Source organism: Trichosurus vulpecula, chromosome 1, assembly GCF_011100635.1.
Source record: "Trichosurus vulpecula isolate mTriVul1 chromosome 1, mTriVul1.pri, whole genome shotgun sequence".
In the NCBI taxonomy this organism is placed as follows: domain Eukaryota; kingdom Metazoa; phylum Chordata; class Mammalia; order Diprotodontia; family Phalangeridae; genus Trichosurus; species Trichosurus vulpecula.
The window spans coordinates 32010765-32027379 of record NC_050573.1 but is presented as its reverse complement, the minus strand read 5'-3'; the positions used below and the strand labels follow the sequence as shown (position 1 = coordinate 32027379).

General features: G+C 45.8%; 1 protein-coding gene across 1 annotated transcript in view; it reads left to right on the top strand.

Moving 5' to 3' along the window:
* Positions 1–3613: 3613 nt before the first annotated feature.
* PLBD2 (phospholipase B domain containing 2) overlaps positions 3614–16615 on the top strand; it is a 34690-nt gene continuing 21688 nt past the window's right edge. Inside the window, exon 1 of the mRNA XM_036761057.1 lies at positions 3614–3846. Coding sequence (XP_036616952.1) covers positions 3641–3846 — 206 coding nt within the window. The 5' untranslated portion in view covers positions 3614–3640. The remainder of the gene's footprint in view (positions 3847–16615) is intronic.

Genomic DNA, 16615 nt, shown 5'->3' with positions numbered 1-16615 from the left:
ACAGGACCACCCAGCGTGGTGTGCCTATATCAAAGAAGGCACTGTGCTCTATGATTGAAGCAGAATTGCAGTAGCTGAAAACAAACAGGAGATGTGCATATTTAGAGTCATGTCCACTTTAATTGTTCATGTGGATTATCTGTGTCTGACCTGTGGTAAAGCCTTCCAAGCTCGTATTGGTCTGATCAACCACAGTCAGATACGTTGTACCTTGACCCCAACCTAGTGATGTCACTTGGGTCCTCTTTGAGCAAGCAGAACAACAGCTAACTGATTGATTTTTCTTGTCTTCTCTCCATTAGATTGTGAATTCCTTGTCTGTCTGTGGTTTTTATTTTTATTTTTATTTTTTGGCCTTTCTTTGGATCCCCAGTGCTTAGCACAATGCCTGGCACATTTTGTTCTTGTTGTTTTAATTATTTTCAATCGTGTCCACATAGTAAGTGTTTAATAAATGCTCAGAATAAATGTTTGATTGACTGTTTAGAGACAGAGGGAAAAAATAAGATCAGCAGGGTGTAAAGTTGCTGAATTAGATTTAAGGTTAGAAGCCCAGAAAAACAAACAAATAAACATAAAAACAAAACCCTCTTCCTAAAAATAAGAGTTGTAGCCTCCTTAAGGTCTTAGCATCCCTTTCACTGGTCTGTTTCCAGGGGGACGACCCCCTGTCAAGAGCATGTTGTAGAAGGGAATCTTGTTCACCTCCCTGGCTTCCAAGATATCTTCCAGGTGTAAGATTCTGTGACCAGGTCAGTCCCAGATCTTGGGAAGTTCATACCCTCCCTGGTTGGACTGGGTTGTTCAAACAGAATCCATCCTCTCAGCCAATGAGCTCTATGAACCAAACAACTGGGTGAAGATGATTTCCTTTGAATAGTTCAGGAAGGGCAGGCTATAGCTATGGTGGGGGTGGGAGGAAGACTAAGGAGAAGTCTACTGTTTCTCACTTTTGTACTCTTAATGACACCATTTGGGTGGTTTTCTTGGCAAAGATAACTGAAGTGATTTGCCATTTCCTTCTCTGGCTCATTTTACAGATAAGGAAACTGAAGCAAAAAGAGTGAAGTGACTTGCCTGGGGTCACACAGCTAGTAAATGTATGAGGTCACATTTGAACTCAGATCTTCCGGACTCTAGGCCCAACACTCTATCCACACAGCACCATCCATCTAGTTGCCTTTTCCCCCCCTTACTAGGGCAATGGAATGAGAACTCTTGCCCCTGAGGTATTCTGATGTCATAAACCCTGCTTTATGTAGCAAGCAGGAAGATATTTCTTAAAGGGACAACTACTAATAAATCTTAAACCAGGAAACCTTGGGAAGGACATCAACAATGATGGATGGTATGACAAGTTAAACTCCGGGCAAACTGTTTGCTTGCCTGTCTCTCAGCCACTGAACCCAAAGGAGAGATGTTCAAAACCCTGTTCCAGGGACTGTTATTTTTCTTTTTTCTTTTTAATCTTTTTAAACATTTTTATTTAAAGTTTTGAGTTCCAAATTCTATCCCTCTCCCCACTCCCTGAGATGGTAAGCAATTAGATATAGGTTATACATGTGCGATAATGTAAAACATTTCCATATTAGTCATTTTGTACAAGAAGACTTGAATAAAAGAAAAAGAAAAGGAAGAGAGTGAAAAATAGCATGCTTCAGTCTCTATTTAGTCAATATCAATACTTTCTCTGGAGATGGATAGTATGCTTCATCATTAATCCTCTGGGATTGTCTTAGCTGAGAATAGCTAAGTCATTCACAATTCTTCATCAAACAATATCGCTGTTACTGTCTTCATCGAACAATATGGCTGCTACTGTGTACAATGTTCTCCTGGTTCTGCTCATTTCACTTTTCATCAGTTCATCTAAGTCTTCCCAGGTTTTTCTGAAATCATCCTGTTTGTCATTTATTACAGCACAATAATAGTCCATTACAACCATATACTGCAGCTTATTTAGCCATTCCCTTTGGGCAACCCTTTGATTTACAATTCTTAGCCTCCACAAAAAGAGCTACTCTAAATATTTTTTTGTATAAATAATTCTTTTCTCCCTTTTTGGGATGTATTTGGAATATAGACCTAGCAGTGATAATGCTGGGTCAAAGGGTACACACAATTTTATACCCCTTTTGGCATAGTTCCAAATTGTTCTCCAAAATAGTTGGATCAGCTCACAAGTCCGCCAACAGTGGAGTTTTCCCACATCCTCTCAAACATCCAAAATTTTCCTTTTAGGACTTTTATTTTCAAACTTTTTATTTTATTTCTCTCTTTCTTAGACTCCAAGTCCCTCATTTGTAAAATGGGAATAGTATATTCGATCTCCAAGGTCCCACCTAGAGTCTGTGGTGTTGCTCCATTGGGAGGACTACAGGGCAGAGAGTCAGGAAAAATCTGGGTGGACTTTGGACCTTGGTTTGCCAGTGTCACTTGACACCTTTGGTTTTAGTTTCCTAATCTGTGAAATAGGGTATGAAGAATAGAGGAGACCATCGATTTCATATCCTTTGCCCATGGTACAAATACAGGTTTTTGTTTTCAAAGGTGGTCTGTAGCCCTGGGATGGGAGCAGGGCAGGATTTCAGTGATGAGAAAGTGGAGAATTTCCCACAGGGCCTCAGAACTTGCTAGGGCCCTGGCCATTGCATTCTTAAGACTCTTGCTGCTCTTCAGAATGTCCAAGGCTCAAAATGTGATGTAGAAGCTCAGACACACTTTGGCATTTTCCTTGGGTAAGGAGCACAGTCCTGCCCATATCACCTCTGCCATCCCTTCACATTTTTAAATTTAATTCCCTTTATTATGGGTGAATTTACCCCCCTCCCTTGGAAAGCACCAGAGAAAAACCCAGAAGAGCTTAGCAGACTCCATAGAGTCAGGCCTGCTAAGAATGCTAAGGAGAAAGCCCAGGCTGCATTTTAATGGAACCTTGAGTCTGGGGTTCATGGAGGCCCCACTTCTCTGCAGGCCCTGGAGGCAGGTCCCTGAGCATCTGGCCCTCCTTGTAGACTGTTTGCAATTATTTGGTATTTCTGCAGTTCATGCAGAAGTCATACAGACCTACTATGTGCTGGGCATTGGGGATACCAAAGAGGAAAAAGGAGGTAGGAGGAGCTTCAGTCTTTTAGGAAGTATGTCCAGTGACACACAGCATCCAGAGACCCAGAATGTCAGAGCTGGAAGAGACCTTAATGATCCTCTGGTCCATCACCTTTATTTTACAGAGAGGTAAACTGAGACTCAGAGATGGGGTGTGACATGTACAAAGAAGGCGCATCGTAGCATCAGTCCACATCAGAGCTAGAAGGAGGCTAAGACATCTCGGCACACAGTAGGGACTTAATAAAAGCTTGTTGATCGACTGATAGTTCAGACCCTCTCATTTGGCTGATGAGGAAACTGAGGCCAGTCTGGCTGGGTGGGGCCTTGCACGCAGGTCCTCGGACCCAGACTCCCGGGCTCTTGTGCCCAGTGGCAGTTTCCGATGTGCCCTCGGGGCCGCAGGGGAGGAGACTCCCGGCCCGGCCAATTCAAGGGCGTGGGGCGTTCCCCTTTAAGGGTGGCCCCGCCCGGGGTTCGGGCGCCGAGTCACGTGAGCGGCAATGTAGCAGCGGGCGCGGACTCGGTCGCTACAATGTATCAGGGCGGCTGTCTGGCCCTGGGGCTGGCGCTGGGGCTGGGGCTGGCGCTGAGCCTGCCCCAGCCCTCGCTGCAGCCGCCGTCCTCCAAGAGCAGCTCGGTGGTGATGGACTCATCCACGGGCCAGCTCACCGTGGTGGAGGGCTGGGAGGCCGGGGCCATCGCCTGGGCCAACCTCACCAACGCCATCGGCGAGACCGGGTGAGGTTCGAGGGCTGCGGCCGGCGGGGGCGGGGCGGGACTGGGAGGGGCTGCGGCCGGTGCTGGGCTGGGGGGGGGAGGGGCTTGGGAGCGGTTTGGGAGGGGGATGAGGCTGGGGGCCGAGACTGGGGAGGGAGTCATGGTTGGGGAAGGGGTTAGGGCTGGGGCTGGGCTGGGTGTGGGCAGGGCCCTGGCTATCCCAGATCAGACTCCTTACCAATGTCCAGGTCCCCCAGCTAGACCCTGTCAGGTTAGGAAGTCCCAGGGACCAGGACTTGGGACCCCAGGCCTCGGGTAACCTTTGTGAACTGGCCCTGGGCCCATCCCTACCCTGGGGGCCAGGACTTGAAGATTTTTCTGGCAGCAGCTCTGCCCTAGCCCTTTCAGAGCATCCAGCCTTCTGTATGGAACCACTGGGTTAGGACTTTGGGTTTCTGGCAGCCCCTGCAGACCAGCCCATTCTGCGGACTGTAAGCACTTACCCTTTCTCATCCCCGACCCCACCGTAGTGGGTTGTGACATTGACTAGCCCTCTGCCCACATCCTTGGAGCCCCATATCCATGGGGAACTGTGGCAAGGTAGATTTGCCCGTTCTGTGGGGCCAGTCCTTCCATGACCACTGCCTTTCCTACCTGTCAGGGCTGGAACTCCGGGTTTTTGAGTGTCCCTATCGACTTTGACCTCTGGCCACCATGTCTTTTGAGGGGCTGGAATTCTGGGTTCCAGGTAACACCTGCAGCCTTGGCCAGCACTCAGCCCATAATCATTGTCCTCTACCCCACCCATGGGTTTTGGGCTTCTGGCAGCCCCTATAGGCTAGCCCCTCAGCCCTCTACCCAGGACCACTTGCCTTTCCCACCCAGGATTCTGGATTCACCCATAGACTTGACCCCTGGTCAGCATTCCTACCCTCTATACTCGTTGGGGGATGCCACTTTCTGTTTTCAGCCCCTAAAAGCTGTTTTTTTGGTGCCTTCACCACCCTGGCTACCAGGCCAGGCCAGAGATGTTGATACTTAGAAGATGAGACCACCATCAGGCTGAATGCCTAAGTGCTCACCCTTGAAGACCTCATCTCTACCCTTTCTTCCCTTCCCTCCCATGTCCCCAACCCTCCTTTACATCTCCCCCCCTCCTCCCCCACCCCAACCCTGCCCCGGGTTTGCTCAGAGGTTTGACCCCTGGAATAGGTAGGTTTCAGTAGGAAGAGCATAGGCCTGGAGTCAGTAATCCTGGGTTCCATTCCTGACTTGGCCTCTGACTCTCACTGAGACCTTGGATGAGTCGCTTCTCTTTACTCCTCATCCCTGTGGGTCTTCTCAGTCCAATGAAGGGGTTTGGACTAAGTCATTTGTAGGGTTCTTTCTGCTTCTGATTAGTCTGTGAGTGTTGGTGGTTGTAGCAGGCTTGGACACATTGGGAGGTGGGTACAGAGAGCCTCGAATGTCGGAGCTGGAGAAGGCCTTAGAGCTTAGTAGAAGGAAGGGAGGTAGGAAACAAGGATTTATTTAGTACTTACTGGTGCCAGGCACTGTGCTAAGCACCTTTTTTGGGGAGATTATTTATTGCCTCATTTCTAAGTTCATCTTTATATGATTTTGAGTTCCAAATTTTTTTCCCTCCCTCCCCTTGCCTCGCCCAAAGGCGGCATGCAATCTGATATAAACTATACGTGTATGATCATATTAAACATTTCCACATTAATCATGTTGTGAAAGAACAATCAGAATAAAGGGGAAAAACCATGAGGAAGAAAAAAAACAAAGACCAGTGAAAATAGGAAGCTTCCATCTGCATTCAGACTCCATAGTTCTTTCTCTGGAGGTGGATGGCATTTTCCATCATGAGTCTTTTGGAATTGGCTTGGATCATTGTATGGTTCAGAAGAGCTAAGTCTATCATAGTTGGTCACCTATGCTAAGCACTTTACAAATACTATCTCATTTGCTCCTCACAACAACTCTCTGAGTAGGTGCTCTCATATAGAAGGGGACACTGTCCCCCCTCCCCCGGGTGTGGTGTTGGGGAAAGGGCTCTGAGCTCAGGGGAGTGATTCTGCTACTGGGGAGGCTGAGCTGCAGTGGGTGAAGCCGGTGGGCTGTCTGTACTAAGTCTGGCACCACTATGGTGAGCGCTGCCAGGCTGCCTAAGGAGGGGCAAGCTGGTGCATGTTAGAAGTGGAGAGGGTCAGAGCTCCCCTGCACTCACTCCCATCACTGAAGGGAGGTGAATCATTGACATTTCCCCCATGGCCTGTGGGGGAGTTGGCAGGGTCAGCAGCACCCCCTCACTCCTATGGCTTATATGTTCGTGTGGGCAGGGGTGGAGAGTCTGTGTCAAGGCCACATCTAGCCCTCTAGGTCCTCAAGTGTGGCCCTTTGACTGAATCTGAACTTCACAGAACAGATCCCCTTAATAAAAGGACTTATTCTGTAAAACTTGGACTCAGTCAAAAGGCAGCACCCAAGGACATGTGGCCTCGAGGCCGCAGGTTCCCCACTCCTGGTAGGGTCAGTTCTGCCCCACCCGCCCTCCGGGTGGTCTGGGGAGGAAGGCACCTGAGGTAGGGTTGTTTACCTCTTGGTGCTGGCAGTGAGCAAACAGCTGACCAGGCAGGGATTGACTCTTTGGAAGGTCTTTGATTCCCCAGTCTGGCACATCAAAGGCACTCAGCGCTGTCTGGCTGCACCCATCTGCCTCTAGCTTCCATCACCAAGGCCCTTGGGCAGCTGCTCTGCATTTTAGTATGGTGATCTGAGCCAATCTGATTAGATTCTGCTGACTCCCTTGGGAGCAGGACAGAGAAGGAGGTGGCCTGCTGAGTTCATTGGGCAGAAAGCGAGTCAGCACCATTGGGCACCTGCTGTAGTCAGAGTTGTCCTAGGTGCTGGGAGGGGTGCTTGTGGGTAGGATGTAAAGGAAAACACTTATGCCTTTCTTGGCACCTCTTCACCCAACTCCACCCCTTTGTGGAGGCTTTCCCTCATGCCTGGAATGTGCTTCTACCTCATCTTGCCCTCTGGCTTCTTCCTACGGGCAGCCTTCCTTGATCTCCCCAGCCCTTCCAGCCATTGGTTCTCTCCCTCCAGTTACCCTGCAGCCTACTTCTCTGCCAGCATTCAAGGCAGGGCTTTTGTTTTTGTCTTTGGATTCTCAGGACCTGGCCAAATGTCTTGTACACAGCCAATAAATACTTATTATTGAAATGATCTCTCGGCCAGCTGATGAGTTAGGACAAACTTGAGGGGGACAGAGGGACACCTCCGGCCAAAACATAAACAAGTCACAATGAGAATGCCCCATGGTGGAGACTCAGAGTCGGGTTCAAATTCTGCCTCTTGATTCTCACTATCTGTCCTTCTTGGGACCTCATTTTCTTCATCTGTAAAATAGAGTTAAGGATTTGGGGGTACCTACTTCCCAGGAAAATACTTTGTGAATTTTGAATTAAGCAAGGGTGGGGAAGCTGCGACCTCGAGGCCATATTTGGCCTTCTACGTCCTCAGGTGCAGCCTTTTGACTGAGTCCAAGTTTTACAGAACAAATCCTTTTATGAAGGGGATCTGTTCTGCGAAGTTTGGATTCAGTCAAAGGGCCACACTTGAGGACCTAGAGGGTCACACATGGCCTTGAGGCCGCAGCTTCCCCAACCCTGGCCAAGAAGATCTCTCTGGATCGGTCCTTCTCTGGGCTGCTCTTGGGCAGTACTCATAGAGAGCTAGCCCTCTTCTGCTGAAGGGGGGATGTCGGTGGTGGGGGGGTGGAGCTTTCTAGTTCCAAAAAAACCCTTTGCTAAGTGCCTTGTCCCCCTCCTGGTATCCCCTGGTCAGGTATTTTTTGTGCTTGTAACCACATCTGGAAAAGGAGTTGGAGAGACTTAGAAGCTGTTTAGGAACTGAGTCTAAAAATAGTGCCCACATTTTTGGTGCTTTATATTCTACGACATTTATATCCCCATTTTAGAGATGGGGAAACTGACTTGTCAAAAGTCCCAGATCTAGTCAATGTGACCCAGGTTTTCTGACTCCAAATACATTGTTTTTTCCTCTGTGCCGTGCTGGAGAATGAGGAGAAGGACAAGATCTGTGACTTCATATGAAGAGTCCCCAGTGAAGAAAACAATACCTCACATTACACAGTGATTTAAGATTTGTCAAATGCTTTAGAGATAATGTGATCCTCACAACCCTGGGAGGTAGGTGCTATTATCATCCCCATTATAGGGGTGAGGAAGCTGAGGCAAACAGGTGAAATGACCTGCTCAGGGTCACTCAGCTTGTTAAGTATCTGAGGCCAGATCTGAACCCAAGTCTTGCTTATTCCAGGCCCAACACTCCATCCATAGCTGCCTCTACCAGATTCCCTCTACCAATGCAGATGGCCACCTGCTGCCTTCTCTGCAATCTAGAGTTCTAGTGAGTTACCCAGGGCCCTAAGAGGGTAAATGGTATGTCTAGGGTTAATTACAGAGCCAGTAAGTATCAGAAGCAGGATTAGAACTCAGGTCTTCCTGACTCTGAGATTGGTGCATTATCTACTATCTATCATGTTTCTTTTAACTTGCAAAACTCCTCTTCATTTTATTTCTTTTTATCTTTATGTCAGCCCTTTGAGGTAGGCAGGGTAGGGATAATTTCTCCTGTTTTAAAAATGTTTGAACTGAGGCCTGGAGCATTGTGAGTCATTCAGGGCTAAGCAACTCCGTTTTCTTCATGGCTCTCAGATGGAGCAGAGAGTGAAATGGTGACTCCGGGGAGCAGAAGGTCAGTGATAGAAGGGCTTGCCACAGAGGGTGGCCATGGGGGAGGAGACTGATTGTAAAGGGAATCATAGATTGAGATCTGGAAGGGACTTCCCCGTGTGGCCTGGGGACCTCCGGGTGTCCCTGAGATTCTTTTAGAGGGTCCAGGATGTAAAAACCATTTTCATAATAATACTAAAATGTTTTAGTTAGAAATATGGTCAATAGCTACAGCTGTGACCCACCTAAACCAAAGTTCTTGGTGGGGGGAGTCCTAATTTTTAATCAATTGATTAATTTTTTTGGGAGTCCCCAATTTTCAAAAGTTTAAAGGGGTTCTACTACCAAACAGTTTGAGAATTACTGACCCAGTTCAACCCCCAAGGTTGAGTAACTTGTATAAGGCATCAAGTGTCAAGGGCAGGAATCCAGGCCTTCTGACACCAAATCCAGGTGGCTTTTCCCCCCTGTTGTATAAAAGCCTCTTTTGAACAGGGTGTGTTAGGTCAGAGCAGGTCCTGGATTTATGAGAACGTTGGAATTCTGGAGACCTTGGCTCCCATCTCAGCTCTAACACTAACTGGCTGTATGACCTTGGGTACGTCACTTCTCTCTGGGATTTAAGAACCCTCGTTTGCCATACTATGGTCTTGGTTCATGATTTCACTGGAGCTGGGATGTCCCAGTGAAGAAATGCCGCTTACCAGTGCAGAAATGCCCCTTACCAGTGCAGAAATGCCCCTTACCAGTGCAAAAATGCCCCTTACTAGTACAGAAATATCCCTTACCAGTGCAAAAATGCCCCTTACCAGTGCAGAAATATCCCTTACAAGTGCAGAAATTCCCCTTACCAGTGCAGAATTGCCCCTTACCAGTGCAGATCAGTATCTGAGCTGCATCTTAGAGTCCAAGCTGCCTGGGGAAACAGAGAGATTGTGATGTTGCTAGGGTCACACAGCCAGTTTTTGTTAAGGCGAGAGACTTGAACTCAGCTCTGTCTTCTTCCTGATGACAAAAGGTGGCTGTCAGGCTGCCCAATCTCCTCCTCTTGTGATCTCTGACTTCCTCGAAGATTTGGCTCATGTGCCCTTTCCACATTGAGCCTTTCCAGGGCTTTGCACATAGTCTGATGCCTTTTCATCCATTCATTTCCTAAGGCCCCTAGCTGCTAATGCCCTCCCTCCCAAAACTACCCTGTATTTATTTTATGCATGTACTCCTAGAGGGCGGAGACTGGTTTTGCCCTTCTTTTTATCCCAGGTCCTAGCACAGAGAAAACATTTCACAAATGCTTGTTTCTTATTTGAGGAGGGATCACTCTTGATTTGTCCTGGGAGATGCCAGAGATTCAGCAGAAAGAAGTCTGTCTTGTCCCCGCTGAGTGAGGACTTCTCCATGAGTGGTGTTACCCAGGGCTGTTTGTATTTCTGTTCTCAGTAGCCTAGAAAGAGCACTCATGAGGGAGTTAGGAGACCTCCTCAGTCGTCTCTAGGGTTGAAGTGATGGGTGTCTTGGGAGAAATAAGCCACTGCCACTGCTGCCTCCTCTTCCTCCTCCTCCTCTTCCTCCCCTTCTTCCTCCTCTTCCTCCTCTTCCTCTTCCTCCTCCTCCCCTTCTTCCTCCTCTTCCTCCTCCTCCCCTTCTTCCTCCTCTTCCTCCTCTTCCTCTTCCTCCTCCTCCCCTTCTTCCTCCTCTTCCTCTTCCTCCTCCTCCCCTTCTTCCTCCTCTTCCTCCTCCTCCTTCTTTTCCTCTTCTGTCTTCTTCTTCTTCCTCTTCTCCTTTCTCCTCCTCCTCCTTCTTCCCCCCCTCCTCCTCTGTCTCTTCCTCCTCCTTCCCTTTCTCGTTCTTCATCATCGTCATCATCATCATCATCACAGCCAGCCTTTACACAGCGTTTTAAGGTCTGCAAAGCTCTTTCCAAATATTATTCCAGATGATCCTCACAACAACCTTGCTTATTATTACCCCCATTTTACAGATGAGGAAACCAAGGCAACCAAAGGTTAAATAACTGGGCCAGAGTCATACAACTCGTGTCTGAGGCGGGATCTGAATTCAGGTCTTCCTGACTCCAGGTCTAACTCTTACCTGCTGTGGCCACTACCAATGATTTAAAGCCGGAAGAGGCCTTAGAGGCCATCAAGTCCGACTCCCTCATTTTGTAGCACTTATACATAGTTGGCGCTTAATAAATGTTTATCGATGATGCCGATGGTAGCAGAATAAACTGAGGCATAGAGATGTCATCGTTTGCCCAAGGTCACAGGTGTGTAGTAGTGCTACCGGAGTGAAGGAGTGGCCTTCTGAGCCACATGCAGAGATGTCAAGAGACAAACAAACATTTTCTAAGTGCGTGCTACGTATCAGGCACTGTGTTAAGTACTTAGGATATAAAAAAGGGCAAAAACATTCCCTGCCCTCAAGGAACTCATGTTTCTAATGGGAAAGATTAAAAATCCAACTGTGTGCACTTGTGCATGTGTATGTGTATGCATTTTTGGCTGTTTCAGGTTGGTGGCAGGAGCTCCTAGATTCAGGCCTGGAAGGACCCTCAGAGTCCATCCAGCCCAGCCCCTTTCATTTTACAGATGAGGACACAGGGGCCCAGAGAAAGGGAAAGTCACTTGCTTGAGGTGGAGTCGGGTTTTGATTCTGAATCTCCAACCTTTGGGGATTTTTCTTCTCTTCCCCTCTGGGACTTCCCTATGCTGATAAAGTACAAATTGTGCCCAGATTTGCATAGTCATATTTAAGAGTGGATCCCAAGGCCTAAAATTCTACTGAGGAAGTCAGGATGGGAAGGGTGAGAAGCTCTCAAAAAATGAAATTTTGAAGTCAGAGAAGCAATTCCTGTGAGGAAGACAAGAGGGAGCTAATTTCATTCAGTAAGCAAGAATTTTAGCACATTCTGCGTCCCAGATTCTGGGGATACAAAGACAAAGATGACTGTGCCTGCCCTTGGGGAGCTTACTGTTTTAGACACACATTTATGTGTAGATGTTTATACATATGCTGTGTATATAAGATTTATAGAACTTCATGCAAATCTGGTTGCTCTAACATATATTTCAAATTATAAATTAATTTATTTTTAGTTTTCAACATTCACTTTCATAAGTTTTAAATTTTCTCTGTCTCTCTTTCCTCCCTCCTCCCCAAGACAATGTGTAATCTGATATAGGTTCTACATATACATTCTTATTAAACATTTTCACATTAGTCATGATGTAAAGAAAAATTAGAACTAATGGGAGGAACCATGAGAAGGAACAAACAAAACAAAACAACAAAAGAAAAGGGGAGCAAATAATCTGCTTCACTCTGCATTCAGACTCCATATTTCTTTCTCTGGATGTGGATGGCATTTTCCATCATGAGTCCTTTGGAAATGTTTTAGGTCCTTGCATTGTTGAGAAGAGCTGTCTATCCATCAGTCATCACACGCTGTGGCTGTTACTGGGTACAATGTTCTCCAGGTTCTGCTCACTTCACTCAGCATCAGTTCATATAAGTCTTTCCGGGTTTTTCTGAAGTCTGCCTGCTCATCATTTCTTATAGCACAATAGTATTCCATTACATTCATATACTACAATTTATTCAGCCATTCCCCAGTTGATGGGCATCCCCTCAATTTCTAGTTCTTGGCCACCACAAAAAGAGCTGCTATAAATATTTTTTGTACATGTGTATCCTTTTCCCATTTTTATCATCTCTTTGGGATACAGCCCTAGAAGTAGTATTGCTAGATCAAAGGGTATACACATTTTTATAGCCCTTGGGGCATAAATAGTTCCAAATTGTTCTCTAGAATGGTTGGATCAGTTCACAACTCCACCAACAATGAATTAGTGTTCCAATTTTCCAACATCTTCTCCAGCACTTATCATTTTCCTGTCTTGTCATGTTAGCCAATCTTATAGGTGTTATGTGATACCTCTCAGTTGTTATGTTTCGTATTTCTCTAATCAATAGTGATTTAGAGCATTTTTTATACGACTATAGATAGCTTTATTTTCTTCCTCTGAAAACTGCCTGTTCATATCCTTTGACCATTTATCAATTGGGGAACTACTTGTTTTCTTATAAATTTGACTCAGTTCTCTGTGTATTTTAGAAATGAGGCCTTTATCAGAGACCCTGGTTGTAAAAATTCCTTACCAATTTTCTGCTTCTCTCCCAGTCTTGTTTGCATTGGTTTTCTTTGTGCAAAAACTTTTCAATTTAATTTAATCAAAATTATCCATTTTGCATTTCATTATGTTCTCTATCTCTTGTTTGGTCATAAATTCCTCTGTTCTCCATAAGTCTGGCAGGTAAGCTATTCCTTGCTCTCCTAATTTGCTTATAGTATCAGCCTTTATATATAAGTTGTGTATCCATTTGTTTCAACAATCCGGCTAGCAGCTGTTGTAGGGGTGAAAGACCAACACAAGCCCAACGACAAGAACGAATGCTACCCCGCATGCTGCAAAAGCCCAGGTTCTTTTGATCTGCTTAACTAAGGAAAGCAACGTTAAGGGGTTGACAAGTTTACTTTAATCCAGCATGCAGACATCATTCACTTAGTTCAGGGGAAAAAGCCAGCACCCTGAACTTCAGAGCAAAATACAAACAAATTACAAACATCAACAGACAGACCTTGTCTGATTCAAATCCCAATTCATAGTTACCAGAATTTAACAAAGTCCCAACATCCTGGTTTACGAGCTGGAGGGCTCCTAGCTACAGCTGCCCAGAGTCTCCATGCCACCAAGAGTGAGAGCCCTGCGCAAACAGCTCTGTCTTCTCTTCTTATACCATTTCAGACGTCATCAAATGTCATCTGAATGACCAGAACTTAGGCTCCTATGATTGGCTCTTGAGTTAGCACCTCCCCTTAGTACCCTGGGAGCTTCACACTCACATAGGCTTAGCACCTAATAGGGGTTTGGGCCTGGGGCTTAGCACCTAGTAAGACTCAATGAAATACACTGAATTAAGCAAATGAAACAAAAGCCAAACTCTTCATGGGCACTTGGTTGAACTGAGTGCTAAGAGCCCATTTTGTTTACCAACACACCATTTGGACTTTACTTTGGTATACGGTGTGAGATGTTGGTCTATGCCTAGTTTCTGAAATACTATTTTTTGGTTTTCCCACCAATTTTTGTCAGATAATGAGTTCCTATCCCAGAAGCTGGGGTCTTTGGGTTTATCAAACAGTGGATTACTATGGTCGTTGGCTACTGTGTCTTGTGTACCTAACCTGTTCCATTGATCCACCACTCTATTTCTTAACCAGTACCAAGTAGCTTTGATGATTTCTGCTTTATAATACAATTTAAGATCTGGTACGGCTAGGCCACTTTTCATTAATTCCCTTGATATTCTTGACCTTTTGTTCTTCCAGAGGGATTTTGCTAGTATTTCTTATAGCTCTATAAAATAATTTTTTGGTAGTTTGATTAGTATGGCACTGCTTTAACATATTAAAAATAGCAGAATAATAGCTGGCATTTATATAGTGCCCACTATGTGCCGGGCACTGGGCTAAGCACTTTATAAATATCTCATTTGATCCTCACAATGACCCTGTGAGGCAGGTGCTGTTATCATAGACCTTATTTTGCAGATGAGGAAACTGAGGCAAGCAGAAGCTCGGTGGCTCTCCCAGGATTCCACAGCTGGAATGTGTTGGGAGGAAGGCTGGGATTTGAACACAGGCCTCTTCTGACTCTAAGTTCAGTTCTATTACCCAACCTTGTCTTGGGAAATGAGCAAATGCCCCACTTTTCAAAAAAGGGAACTAGGTGGGGTCCTTTAAACCATCAACCCGTTAGCATGACAATGAAGAACGAGAAACTTTTAGTAAAGAGATCTTTTTGTGAGTATTCAGAAAGACCAGTGGGGATCCCAGAGAACCAGCTTGGCTTTATCCAGAACAGGTCATGTCAGATTACTCTCCTTTCGTTTTTTTTGGATAGTTTCCAACCAGGTGGCTGTTTTCATCTTTCTCCCTTTCACACACTCTCTGTCCCAGCTAGTGCTACCTACGTGCTGTTTCCTAAACTTCCTAGTCCATCTTTGTACAGCTGTGCCTCATGCCTGCACCCCAGTCACTTGTGCCTCTTAGAATTCTTAGGCGGCACAGTGGATAGAGCACTGGTCCTGGAGTCAGGAGGACCTGAGTTCAAATCTAGCCTCAGACACTTATTAGCTGTGTGACCCTGGGCAAACCATTTAACCCTGATTGCCTCAAAATTAAAAAAAAAAAAGAATTCTTAGTTTCCTTCAAGGCTTAGCTGTGTCGCCGATATTCTTTGCCTCCTCAAATTACCTTGTATATACTTTTCTTGTTTTTGAAGTGTGTTGTATGTAAGCTTCTTGAGGACAGGATTGTTTCTCATTTTGGACTGTATTTGTCCTTTGTTCTCAAAGAGGACCATGACATCAGGGAGCTGATGCCATGACTTGCAAGTGAATTGGATTTCAGTGAGGGAAGGTTATGCAATATCACCAGCCTTACTCTTTCCTCCAGAGTCATCCTGGTCTAGTGGCCAGATATTGATCAGGACAACTGGAGATGGCCCTGATGCAGTAGGAGACCTTGGCCTTTTCAAACTAAGATCTTTCTGAGTTCTCATTTTGACTGTGGCAAAGCCCATCCAATGATTAAGGCTAAGTAAGAAATGAGGCAAAGAATGACTAGGTAGATTTTGTTCATAAGAAAAAGTTAGAACGCAGAAAACTTAGAGTAACTCCCAAGCTGCAGCCCCTTCTACGTCCCCTTCCATGAGCAAATTTCAGGTGTTTTTCAAGAAAATGGGCCATATTTAGTATCTATGTTCTGGGACAGTTGGATCTGTGGGCAGAGGAGGACTGGCAGCTGGACTCCCTTCTGATGTAGCCTCTGACCCCTGGGACCTTGGACAGCCACTATTTATTGGCTCATTTATGTATTTCTTAACCATTTAACCTCTATAAAACTGTGCTTTTGTTTCTTATCTTTTAATTTGTGTGCCACTGACAAAGGTTTTGACTATTGTGCCCCAAACTCCATTTCCCCCATAAGCCTCGGGATTTTTGTTGTGTAATTTTGCATAGTACTCTGCTTTTTGGGGAAGCAGATGCTGAGTTATAGCAGGACTAACTGTACTCAGTCTTGTGCTTTTTAACTTTTTTTTTCTTTCAGTAACCAGGTTGAATACTTGTATCAAATTAGTGGAAGACACAGAACTGGAAGGACAGGCTGAGGCCCTGAATGGCAGATTTGGGATCTGGAAAGATCTTGATGGGCTAGAATCCATTAAGACAAAGTTTGATAAGGAGACATGTCAAGTTCTGTGCTTGAGTTTAATGAATCATCTGCCCAAATGTAGCTTAGGGTGACATTAGGAGGTTTTAGCAGCCTGCATGTAACTTCTGTTTGCCTCAACCCACTGGAGAAGGAAGTGGCAAACTGCTCCAGGATCTCTGCCAAGAAAACCCGATGGATGGTATTGGCATGCGAGGCCAATGGGGTCACGACTGAACAGCAAGTTAAATATGTCAGCAGTACAGTACAATAGGCTGAAACACGTAGGCCAGATTCCACGTCTTAAGCTGTTTAAGAGGGCATTAGAGTTTACAGAGAGGGAGGGCCCTACAGTCCTCTGCCCTAGCAAGAGCCCATCTCAGGTTTTACTTTCAGGCCCGGGCATCACATTTTAAGAGGACCATTGAGGACAGTCTGGGCTTCAGGGGGGGTCCTGCTAGACCACCCTCCTCACTCTTGGGCCTCCCTTCCGTTGATGTCTTACTCCTTTCTTTATGGAAAAGGCTGCTAACCAGATGTCACTTGAGAGTGTGAGGTTTAGCAAGTACTTATTAAGTGCCTACCGTGTGACCTGTCTTTGTAGTTACTGTGTCTTAAGGGACCACCCTAAGAAAACCTTTTTGTGTCCCAGGCCACCTTTCTAAGAGACTTTCCCAAGGATTTTGAGAAGGTTGTTAGAGGACAATATTATTTTTTAATATTTTCAGTTTTAAATATGTGTGTACAATATTGA